Source organism: Salmo salar, chromosome 14 (assembly GCF_965601325.2).
Source record: "Salmo salar chromosome 14, fSalSal1, whole genome shotgun sequence".
NCBI lineage: Eukaryota > Metazoa > Chordata > Actinopteri > Salmoniformes > Salmonidae > Salmo > Salmo salar.
In genome coordinates this window covers 44,930,245-44,943,061 of record NC_138304.1, presented here as the reverse complement: position 1 = coordinate 44,943,061, position 12,817 = coordinate 44,930,245, and the positions used below count along the sequence as shown (strand labels likewise).

Here is a 12,817-nt window from a genome sequence, read left to right as displayed (position 1 = left end):
CAGGATCAGACTGCTGGAGGAGAAGGTGAGGGGGGTGGTGGAGAGGATCAGACTGCTGGAGGAGAGGGTGAGGGGGGTGGTGTGTGACAGAGAACAACCCATTAGAGAGGTGGCCACCCCCACAGAGAAGCCAGCAGAACAGCCCACCTCAGCACCCAACCAATATCTTGACACCACAGTAGAACAGTCCACCCCAGACCCTGACGACATCACAGCAGGACAGACAAATGAAGAACTCCAAGCCAAGGGGATACCACCCCCTCTGAGCACCCCCCCTGTCAGCCACCCTGATAGCCCTTCTGAAAACCCCCCCACACCCACAGAAGACATATACAAGCCACAGATTGTACACCTTATGGACTCAAATGGGAAATATATACAAGAAAATAAACTTTTTCCCAAACACACAGTGTCTAAACTCTGGTGTCCAAACACCCAGCACGCCCTAGACCTTCTGTCTGAGGACCAACTAGGGTCACCCAACCACATAATAATACACACAGGCAAAAACGACCTGAGAGCACAGCAGGAAAGTGTGGCCACAGCACTCAAGGGAGTGATTGAAAAATCTTCTTCTACTTTCCCCAACGCACGTGGTTATCCCCACCCTGCTACCATACAGCGGGTAAACACAAGTATTTCCCATGACTGTGCCTTACAACCAAATGTTTACCTGGCCCACCACTCCACCCTGGACTTGAACAGCCTTTATGACCAGGTCCACCTATACAAGGCAGCAGTGCCCACCTTCGCCCGGACACTGAAGGACATCGCCCTCAACCACAGCCCCAACACCTCACACAGGAGTAACAGATCAATAGACACACCGCCCAGACCAGCGAGACACTCTCCCAGACCTGCGCCCCCCCGCCAGACCTAGACATAAAGGACCCACGCTGAGAGGACATACATCCAGACCACAGCACCACCAGCCACATCCACACCCCCACCCCAACCAATCAACATCTCCCCAAGTCAACCACACCCCATTTAGGCTCCCTCAGATCAGACCTATGCCCCTCCTGCCCACCCCATGCCCCCCACCCCCGCAAAGTGGGCCTCAACATGGAAGTCACATATAAGCCCAGGCTATGAGCTGGCAAACAAGTGAGGCTCTGCCCTCACTTATTGGTCTGAGACCAAATGACACGACTAACAACATTGGACACTTTATGGAACACAAAGCCTTCACTATCTCATCCTGGAATATCCAAGGCCTGAGGTATTCTGCCTTTGGCCTAAGAGCAGGAACCTGGACTTCACCAAAGAAATCAGAAACACATACATTGTCATCCTACAAGAAACATGGTTTAGAGGAGATGGACCCACTGGCTGCCCTCTAGGTTACAGAGAGCTGGTAGTCCGATTAACCAAACTACCAGGTGTGAAACAGGGAAGGGACTCAGGGGGTATGCTCATTTGGTATAGAGCAGACCAAACTCATTCTATTAAATTAATCAAAACAGGAACATTTTACATTTGGTTAGAAATTCAAAAGGAAATTATCTTAACAGAGAAAAAAGTCCTCCTGTGTGCTACCTACAATTATTCCCCCACTAGAATCCCCATACTTTAATGAAGGCAGCTTCTCCACCCTGGAGGGGGAAATCAATCATTTCCAGGCCCAGGGACATGTACTAGTCTGTGACGACCTAAATGCCAGAACCTGACACCCTCAGCACACAGGGGGACAAACACCTACCTGGAGGTGACAGCATTCCCTCCCAAAAATGTCCCCCTAGCTACAACTATGACAAAACAACAAAAATTGGTCACAACTCCTGCAGCTCTGTCGCACGCTGGGTATGTACATAGTCAATGGTAGGCTTCGTACACTTATCATCTCTTGGCAGTAGTACTGTAGACTACTATCACTGACCTCAACCCAGAGTCTCTCAGAGAGTTCACAGTCAGCCCACTGACACCCCTATCAGATCACAAAAAAATCTCAGTCTACTTGAACAGAGCAATACTCAATCATGAGGCATCAAATCAAAGGAGCTGAATAATATTAAGAAAGGCTATAGATGGAAGGAAAGTAGTGTGGAAAATTACCAAAAAACAATTAGCCAACAATACATTAAATCCCTTTTAGACAACTTCCTGGACAAAACATTCCACTGTAATAGTGAAGGTGTAATCTTGGCAGTAGAAAACCTAAACAGTATATTTGACCACTTAACTTCCCTGTCAAATCTAAAAATGTCAAACATAAATCTGAAGAAAATTAACAACAATGACAAATGGTTTGATGAAGAACGCAAAAACAGAAGAAAGAAATTGAGAAACCTATCCAACCAAAAACATAGGGACCCAGTAAATCTGAGTCTACGCCTTCACTATGGTGAATCCCTAAAACAATACAGAAATACACTACGGAAAAAGAAGGAACAGCACGTCAGAAATCAGCTCAATGTAATTGAAGAATCCATAGACTCTAACCACTTCTGGGAAAACAAACAACAACACAAAGAATTATCTATCCAAAAAGGGGATGTGTGGGTAAACCACTCCTCCAATCTTTTTGGCCCTATAACAAAGAACAAACAGCAAAAACATATACATGATCAAATACAAATCTTAGAATCAACTATTAAAGACTACCAGAACCCACTGGATTCTCCAATTACATTGAATGAACTACAGGACAAAATACAATCCCTCCAACTTAAAAAGGCCTATGGTGTTGATGGTATCCTCAATGAAATGATAAAATATACAGACCACACATTCCAATTGGCTATACTTAAACTCTTTAAATCATCCTTGGCTCTGGCATCTTCGCCAATGTTTGGAAACAAGGTCTGATCACCCCAATCCACAAAAGTGGAGATAAATTTGACCGCAACATATACTGTGGGATATGCGTCAACAGCAACCTTGGGAAAATCCTCTGCATTATCATTAACAGCACACTCGTACATTTACTCAGGGAAAACAATGTACTGAGCAAATGTCAAATTGGCTTTATAGAAAATTATTGTACGACAGACCACGTGTTCACCCTATTTGGCAAACAAACAAACCAAAACAAAGGCAAAGTCTTCTCATGCTTTGTTGATTTCAAAAAAGCTTTTGACTCAATTTGGCATGAGGGTTTGCTATACAAATTGATGGAAAGTGGTGTCGGGAGAACAACATACAACATTATAAAATCCATGTACACAAACAACAAGTGTGCAGTTAAAATTGGCAAAAAACACACACATTTCTTTCCACAGACCCGGAGGGTGAGACAGGGATGCAGCTTAAGTTCCTCCCTCTTCAACATATATATCAGCGAATTGGCGAAGGCACTAGAATAGTCTGCAGCAACTGGCCTCACCCTACTAGAATCTGAAGTCAAATGTCTCCTGTTTGCTAATTATTTGGTGCTTTTGTCCCCAATCATGGAGGGCCTTCAGCAGTACCTAGATCTTCTGCACAGATTCTGTCAGACCTGGGCCCTGACAGTAAATCTCAGTAAGGATAAAATAATGGTGTTCCAAAAAAGGTCCCGTTGCCAGAACCACAAATATAAATTCCATCTAGACACCGTTGCCCTAGAGCGCACAAAAAACTATACATACCTCGGCCTAAACATCAGTGCCACGGGTAACTTCCACAAAGCTGTGAACGATCTGAGAGACAAGGCAAGAAGGGCCTTCTATGCCATCAAAAGGAACATAAAATTCGACATACCAATTAGGATCTGGCTAAAAATACTTGAATCAGTTAAAGAAACCATTGCCTTTTATGGTTGTGAGCTCTGGAGTCCGTTCACCAACCAAGAATTCACAAAATATGACAAACACCAAATTGAGACTCTGCATGCAGATTTCTGCAAAAATATCCTGTGTACAACGTAAAACAACAAATAATGCATGCAGAGCAGAATTAGGCCGATACCCACTAATTATCAAAATCCAGAAAAGAGCAGTTAAATTCTTCAACCATCTAAAAGGATGCAATTCCCAAACCTTCCATATCAAAGCCATCACCTACAGAGATATGAACCGGAGAAGAGTCCCCTAAGCAAGCTGGACCTAATGATGTTCACAAACACAAACAGACCCCACAGAGCCCCAAGACAACAACACAATTTGACCCAACCAAATCATGAGAAAGCAAAAAGACAATAACTTGGAATTTACTTAAAAACAGAGCAAACTAGGATGCTATTTGGCCATAAACAGAGAGTACACAGTGGCAGAATACCTGACCACTGAGACTGACCCAAACTTAAGGAAAGCTTTGACTATCTACAGTCTCAGTGAGCATAGCCTTGCTATTGAGAAAGGTCACCGTAGGCAGACCTGGCTCTCAAGAGAAGACAGGCTATGTGCACACTGCCCACAAAATGAGGTGGAAACTGAGCTGCACTTCCTAACCTCCTGCCCAATGTATGACCGTATTGGAGACACATATTTCCCTCAGATTACACAGATCCACAAAGACTTCGAAAACAAACCCAATTTTGATAAACTCCCATATCTACTGGGTGAAATACCACAGTGTGCCATCACCGCAGCAAGATTTGTGAGCGAGAGAGAGGGAGGTAGAGAGAGAGAGAGGGGGAGGTAGAGAGAGAGTGGGGGAGGTTGAGAGAGAGGGGGGAGGTAGAGAGAGAGAGAGAGAGAGGGGGAGGTAGAGAGAGAGAGAGAGAGAGAGAGAGAGAGAGGGGGGGGGAGGTAGAGAGAGAGAGAGAGAGAGGGGGAGGTAGAGAGAGAGAGGGGGAGGTAGAGAGAGAGGGGGGAGGTAGAGAGAGAGAAAGAGGGGGAGGTAGAGAGAAAGAGAGAGAAGGGGAGGTAGAGAGAGAGACAACAGGATGAGCAGACAAAGGTTATTATCTTCCAACTATTATTTTTTATATTTGACATGTGAAACGGCCACACAGAGCGACAGAGATAATTACAGATACCTGTAATAATCTGAAGTACCCCAAAATACCACTAGATGTCATCTGATAAAATAAAACTTAAAAACGTGAAAATTACCAAAATTCTGGTAGTTTACTGGTAAACGTCAAAAGATTCTAGTAACATAGTTTACAACCCTAATCCAAAGCTATTTACAGTCATGCGTGCACATTTTTTTTTATGTATAGGTTATTGGCTTTGCACTGAACAGTATATGACATAATATCAACATATTAGTCTGTGAAGTGAAGTTTATGTTGATGATGACGATGGTTGTTTGTAGTACGTAGCATGTAATATGTTTGCAGTCAGGTGTGCACTGATTACAATAGGCAGTGTTCGCTAATAACGGTACTGTGACTATATAGCCTGAGTGCCAGTCTGTGACTATATAGCCTGAGTGCCAGTCTGTGACTATATAGCCTGAGTGCCAGTCTGTGACTATATAACCTGAGTGCCAGTCTGTGACTATATAACCTGAGTGCCAGTCTGTGACTATATAGCCTGAGTGCCAGTCTGTGACTATATAACCTGAGTGCCAGTCTGTGACTATATAACCTGAGTGCCAGTCTGTGACTATATAGCCTGAGTGCCAGTCTGTGACTATATAACCTGAGTGTCAGTCTGTGACTATATAGCCTGAGTGCCAGTCTGTGACTATATAGCCTGAGTGCCAGTCTGTGACTATATAGCCTGAGTGCCAGTCTGTGACTATATAGCCTGAGTGCCAGTCTGTGACTATATAACCTGAGTGCCAGTCTGTGACTATATAGCCTTAGTGCCAGTCTGTGACTATATAACCTGAGTGCCAGTGTGTGACTATATAACCTGAGTGCCAGTCTGTGACTATATAGCCTGAGTGCCAGTCTGTGACTATATAGCCTGAGTGCCAGTCTGTGACTATATAGCCTGAGTGCCAGTCTGTGACTATATAACCTGAGTGTCAGTCTGTGACTATATAGCCTGAGTGCCAGTCTGTGACTATATAGCCTGAGTGCCAGTCTGTGACTATATAACCTGAGTGCCAGTCTGTGATTATATAACCTGAGTGCCAGTCTGTGACTATATAGCCTGAGTGTCAGTCTGTGACTATATAGCCTGAGTGCCAGTCTGTGACTATATAGCCTGAGTGCCAGTCTGTGACTATATAACCTGAGTTCCAGTCTGTGACTATATAGCCTGAGTGCCAGTCTGTGACTATATAGCCTGAGTGCCAGTCTGTGACTATATAGCCTGAGTGTCATTCTGTGACTATATAGCCTGAGTGTCAGTCTGTGACTATATAGCCTGAGTGTCAGTCTGTGACTATATAGCCTGAGTGCCAGTCTGTGACTATATAACCTGAGTGCCAGTCTGTGACTATATAGCCTGAGTGCCAGTCTGTTTGTGCTATATCGTGCCATCTCCTTGTTACTCAGTCCCATTACAAAAGGCCAGAGCACACACAGATCTGGGACTCAGGCTAATAACTGACATGAACATATAACGTACAATAGTCTGGCTGATAGACCATGTTAGATGTAAAGAAGGGTTGTAGTGTATAGACTGCTATACTGTAGGGAATCTGGAGTGATTGATAGCCACCGAATGGGATCAAAGGGCCATGGCTGTGCAAAGGACTGGAGTGTTATCGTGTAGTGAACAGATGTTATGTTGTCTAGCCTTGTGGTGGTTCTTACGTTGTCATTGGCTGGCTCGTCCTCTGTGGCCACCTGGATACTGTAGGCCAGGAAGCAGAGGATGGCACCGATCCAGAGGAGCAAGGAGAAACCCCCGAACAGCTGACGGCAGAACTTCACCCACTCTGGGGTGGTGGGAGGAGGAGTCAACACATTGGGCCCCTCCCTGGCCAGCACCTCCAGAGCCTTGGCATTGGTCAGACCCTGGAACACAAGTACCGTCCGTCAAGGAATAAGTCAATAGACACACCATCACTACGGAGACAGTACAATTCACAACAACAGAATCAGGTTTTTTATTTGTAGTTGCCCTTTGTGATAGAAGCACCACATTTCACATCACAACTATGACATGTCTAAAGAAGTATTTTTGACTATAGTGCCATCATTGATTTTGTCTCTGGCGTCCATTTCCAATATGGCCACTGAACAACATTGTGGTTCTGTGTGAGATAAGGTCAGTAGGATTAAAGATGTGATATACAGACCTCTGTTACTTCACTGATATTCACTATAATACCACTGAACACAACTAATAAAGATCCCTTGGCTGCGTTCCAATGTGGGACAGGGATGAGAACCCTGTGGACTCAATTTGGACCACCATGGACCAAAGTAACAGTTGTGTCTGTGTGTGTAGCGAGGATAGAGGCAATAGCTATGTAGAGATTAGATCAGGCCTGGGAGACTAAAGTTATTAAATAGCAGAGCAGAAGGAAGAGAAAGCAGCTGTGTGTGTGTGTGTGTGTGTGTGTGTGTGTGTGTGTGTGTGTGTGTGTGTGTGTGTGTGTGTGTGTGTGTGTGTGTGTGTGTGTGTGTGTGTGTGTGTGTGTGTGTGTGTGTGTGTGTGTGTTGTGTGTGTGTGTGTGTGTGTGTGTGTGTGTGTGTGTGTGTGTGTGTGTGTGTGTGTGTGTGTGTGTGTGTGTGTGTCGGTGTGTGTCGGTGTGTGTCGGTGTGTGTGTGTTTGTGCATGCTTGTTACCCGAGTCAGGTCGACTCCGTAGCGTCTTCCCAGATCGTCCAATGATATCTTGTGATCATCCTGAGAAAGAACAGCAGAATAATCTGACTTCCTCAAATGTACTGTCACAGCCAGGTCACTATTCAAAATCAAACTTAGCACAATCACGTTTTGACACACGTGACAGCCAGATGGCAACCCTATTCCCTGTTAGGTGCTAGTCTGGTCCCTTATCTGTTTGGTGCTAGTCTGGTCCTTTATCTGTTAGGTGCTAGTCTGGTCCCTTATCTGTTTGTGCTAGTCTGGTCCCTTATCTGTTTGGTGCTAGTCTGGTCCCTTATCTGTTAGGTGCTAGTCTGGTCCCTTATCTGTTTGGTGCTAGTCTGGTCCCTTATCTGTTTGGTGCTAGTCTGGTCCCTTATCTGTTTGGTGCTAGTCTGGTCCCTTATCTGTTTGGTGCTAGTCTGGTCCCTTATCTGTTAGGTCCTAATCTGGTCCTTTATCTGTTTGGTGCTTGTCTGGTCCCTTATCTGTTTGGTGCTAGTCTGGTCCCTTATCTGTTAGGTGCTAGTCTGGTCCCTTATCTGTTTGGTGCTAGTCTGGTCCCTTATCTGTTTGGTGCTAGTCTGGTCCCTTATCAGTTTGGTGCTAGTCTGGTCCCTTATCTGTTTGGTGCGAGTCTGGTCCCTTATCTGTTTGGTGCTAGTCTGGTCCCTTATCTGTTAGGTGCTAGTCTGGTCCCTTATCTGTTTGGTGCTAGTCTGGTCCCTTATCTGTTTGGTGCTAGTCTGGTCCCTTATCTGTTAGGTGCTAGTCTGGTCCCTTATCTGTTACGTGCTAGTCTGGTCCCTTATTTGTTTGGTGCTAGTCTGGTCCCTTATTTGTTTGGTGCTAGTCTGATCCCTTATCTGTTAGGTGCTAGTCTGGTCCCTTATTTGTTAGGTGCTAGTCTGGTCCCTTATCTGTTTGTGCTAGTCTGGTCCCTTATCTGTTTGTGCTATCATTCCAAATATGTTTGACATGACAAGGAGTGGCTTGATGGCACTAACAGACTGGTACCCAGACTAATTTGGTGCACTACTGCTCTGGTCAACAGTAGTGCAGTTCATAGATTGTCTTCAGAAAGTATTCATACTCCTTGACTTATTCCACATTGTGTTGTGTTCCAGCCTGAAGTCTTGCCATCCAGGACCTCTACACCAGGCGGTGTCAGAGGAAGGCCCTTAAAATTGTCAAAGACTGGAGCCACGCTAGTCATAGACTGTTCTCTCTGCTACCGCACAGCAAGCTGTACCGGAGTGCCAAGTCTAGGTCCAAGAGGCTTCTAAATAGCTTCTACCCCAAGCCATAAGACTCCTGAACATCAAGTCAAATGGCTACCCAGACTGCTGCTCTTTAATTATTTGTTCCTTTTATTTCTTATTTATTTTAGGTATTTTTCTTAAAACTGCATTGTAGTTTAAGGGCTTGTAAGTAAGCATTTCACTGTAAGGTCTACAACTTCGGCGATTGTGGCAAAATTGATTAAATAGATTTTTTGCTCACCCATCTATATACACACAATGCCCCATAATAACAAAGTGAAAACATAAGTATTCACACCCCTGAGTCAATACATGTTAGAATCACCTTTGGTAGCGATTACATAGATCTTGTCATAGATTTTCAAGCCGATTTAAGTCAAAACTGTTATTAGGCCACTCAGGAACATTCAATGTTGTCTTGGTAAGCAACTACAGTATGTATTTGGCCATGTGTTTTAGGTTATTGTCCTGCTCAAAGGTGAATTTGTCTCCCAGTGTCTGTTGGAAAGCAGATTGAACCAGGTTTTCTTCTAGGATTTTGTCTATGCTTAGCTAAATTCTGTTTATTTTTATTTTAAAAAATCTCCCTAGTCCTTGCCAATGACAAGTATACCCATAACATGATGCAGCGCCCACCATGTTTGACAATATGAAGAGTGGTACTCAGTGATGTGTTGTGTTTGCCCCAAACATAATGCTTTGTATTCAGTACATAAAGTTATTTCCAGTTTTACTTTAGTGCCTTATTGCAAACAGGATGCATGTTTTGGAATATTTTTTATTCTGTAAAGGCTTCTTTCTTCTCATTCTGTCATTTAGGTTAGTATTGTGGAGTAACTAGAATGTTGTTGATCCATCCTCAGTTTTCTCCTATCACAGCCATTAAACTCTGTAACTGTTTTCGTCACCATTGGCCTCATGGTGAAATCTCTGAGGGGTTTCCCTCCTCTCTGGCAACTGTTAGGAAGGATGCCTAAATCTTTGTAGTGAGTGTGTGTATTGATACACCATCCCAAGTGTAATTAATAACTTCACCATGCTCAAAGGGATATTCAATGTCTGCTTTTCTATCTTTTTTACTAATCTACCATTAGGTGCCCTTCTTTGTGAGGCATTGGAAAATCTCCCTGGTCAGTGTGGTTGAATCTGTGTTTGAAATTCACTGCTTGACTGAGGGACCTTACAGATAATTGTATGTGTGGGGTACAGATATTAGTTTAGTCATTCAATAATCATATTAAACACTATTATTGCACACAGAGTGAGTCCATGCATTTTACATTTACATTTTAGTCATTTAGCAGACGCTCTTATCCAGAGCGACTTACAGTAGTGAATGCATACATTTCATTTCATACATTTTTTTTCTTTTTTTTTTTCTGTGCTGGCCCCCCATGAGAATCGAACCCACAACCCTGGCGTTGCAAACACCATGCGTTGCAAACACCATGCTCTACCAACTGAGCTATTACTTTTTAAGCAGATTTGTACTCCTGAATGTATTTAGTCTTGCCATAACAAAGGGGTTGAATACTTATTGACTCAAGACATTTTAGTTTTTCATTTATAATTCAATTGTAAAAATACTGAAAACATAATTCCACTTTGGCATTATGGGGTATTGTGTGTAGGCCAGTGACAAAAAAAAATCTCAATTGAATCATTTTGAACTCAGGCTGTAACACAACAAAATGTGGAATAAGTTAAAGGGTGGGTATACTTTCTCCAAAAGGCGCTGGGTGCCATTTTGGACTTAGCAAGGGGTGTGAATACTTTCGGAAGGCGCGGTAGGTAACAGGGTGCCATTTGGGACCTCTCACCATGGACACCTCCTTCTTGAGCTCATCCAGTTCCTTCTCCTTCTTCTTCTTCTTCCCTTCTCCATTTTCAGCACCACTCTGAGGAATGATTATCACATTAAACAAGCACTTTACTCAAACCTCCCACATACTGACCGACTGAGTGTGTGTGTGTGTGTGTGTGTGTGTGCGTGTGTGCGTGCGTGCGTGTGCGTGTGCGTGCGTTGCTCAGATTGGAACAGTCACTGTTGAAGAATGCAGCATCGTGGATATCATCTGCTGATGTCACTCTCGTTTCCCAGCAGCACGTGTGAATGAGTGAAAGAGCGACAGAGAGAATGAACATGTGTGAGAGAGACACACATTGAAAAAGCAAATCAAAGGCTGTTAGAGAGTAGCGAGCTGGTGGAGTGCAGGAAATGTCTCCCACAGCAATTTCCCCAATTTGCTCTTCTCTATGATACTGTATAACAGACACCTGCTAACAACAAATGTCAGCTAGAATTGAAGAAGTTATACAATTGAAATTCTGTAATATGTGTCAATAGAAATATTTATAATATAATGATGATTCCAGTTATCTAGGCCCTAATCCTACTATCCAGTGTGCTTACAATGTGTCTCTTCACTGCGGCATAACCAGCATCATAGCAGACGCTATTAGAAAAAACAGCTTAGGTTTTCCATCATGCCTTACTATATATATGTGAAATGACTAGCTAACTTTCCCAAAATGTCCAGATTTTTGAGTTTGAAAGATTTCTGGCATCAGCAGGATATCCGGAATCCTCCAACCAAGTTACCGGCATTTTACAACTCTAGATATGACTGGTTGGTGTTAGACAATAGGTTGACCCAACCATAACACAACCATATAGTCATGTGATGGACTGCATGTGTGTGTGTGTGCATGTGTATATATAAAGCAGAGTTTGGGTCAATTCCTTTTCATTTCAGGAAATTCAGGAAGTAAACTGAAATTCAAGTATTCACCAATGTTTTGGAATGCTTTGAGTTTACTTTGTAAATGCAAATAGAATTGAGTCCAGCTCTGGTTTAAAGGATAGCAGAATACCCCTCTGTATATGCATGAATAAGTAGGTTAAGAGAACTTACCCCTTTCCCCATGCTTGCAGCGTTTCAACTCTAGGTTGAAATGTGAAGGACAGACGTTTCGTCCTGACAGACAGACAGACAGTCCTGATCTTTAACACATGGAAAAGACACGGGTGGCTTTTTTTGGGACTGGGACTGACACCCACTCCTTCCCTCCTACCCTTGCCTCTTGCACCCTGTCAGGGTAACCTGAACCTTCCCAGCATCGCTCCCCCGGCCCCTGGGTACACAGAGGGGGCTGTGTGCCGGAACCTGCACCTGTTGTTTCCCTCCCTGTCCCCCTGTGTGAGGAACCACCCCCAGTAGAGCACTGTTAGGCTAGCCCTTCTCTCACCACTACAAACACTAACAACAACAAACAAACCAAAACACTATATCAACCTCATGTGTACCATTAAATAACAACCCTACTTTACACTGATCATTTAGGACTAAATAAACCAGGCAGGAACCAGGGCTAGGGACCACTGTATACAATCTTACCCAAATTTACCAAAGACACAGCCAAACCCAAGTGATTAATCTGGGTAAATCTAACACCACACGGAAAGCTACAGAGAAACACTACTACACTGTATATTTCTAATGTAATCTACTATGACTTCCATAGCAGTTATATTGTGTTACTTGCCACCAAAAAAGGATTGCAAAAGATTAGAAAAGTAGTTATACTAGGCCTTCTCCCATTATTCAAAACCATTGGCAAATAATATAAGTAGATGAACAGTTTTTCTCTTGTTATGTCAGTCACTGACAGTAACTCAATTAGCCCTTGTCAGCTACCATTTTTTAGATTGGTAAATTAGTCTGTAGTAATCATGGTCGAATTACTGACTGGGGAGACTCCATTTATTTTGTTAATCACTCTCACTCAGATATCATATAAAAAAACTGCTAATATTTCTCTCCATCCTATGACAAAATGTGTAGCGTTACAGGAAATTAGCCTAGCAGTTAGAGTGTTGGACCAGTAACCAAAAGGTCACTGGTTCGAATACCCGAGCCGACAAGGTAAAAAATCTGTTGGTGCCCTTGAGCAAGGCACTTACCCCTAATTTTCT

The 12,817-nt window shown here is 43.5% G+C and overlaps 1 protein-coding gene across 1 annotated transcript in view; it reads right to left on the bottom strand.

Moving 5' to 3' along the window:
* Positions 1-11,909, bottom strand: part of atp1a2a (ATPase Na+/K+ transporting subunit alpha 2a) — a 36,593-nt gene extending 24,684 nt beyond the window's left edge. Inside the window, exons 1-4 of the mRNA XM_014141076.3 lie at positions 11,757-11,909; positions 10,662-10,739; positions 7,559-7,618; positions 6,578-6,781 (exon numbers count right to left, since the gene is read on the bottom strand). Of these exons, the coding sequence (XP_013996551.1) occupies positions 6,578-6,781; positions 7,559-7,618; positions 10,662-10,739; positions 11,757-11,768 (354 nt within the window). The 5' untranslated portion in view covers positions 11,769-11,909. The remainder of the gene's footprint in view (positions 1-6,577; positions 6,782-7,558; positions 7,619-10,661; positions 10,740-11,756) is intronic.
* Between the last annotated feature and the right edge of the window lie 908 nt (positions 11,910-12,817).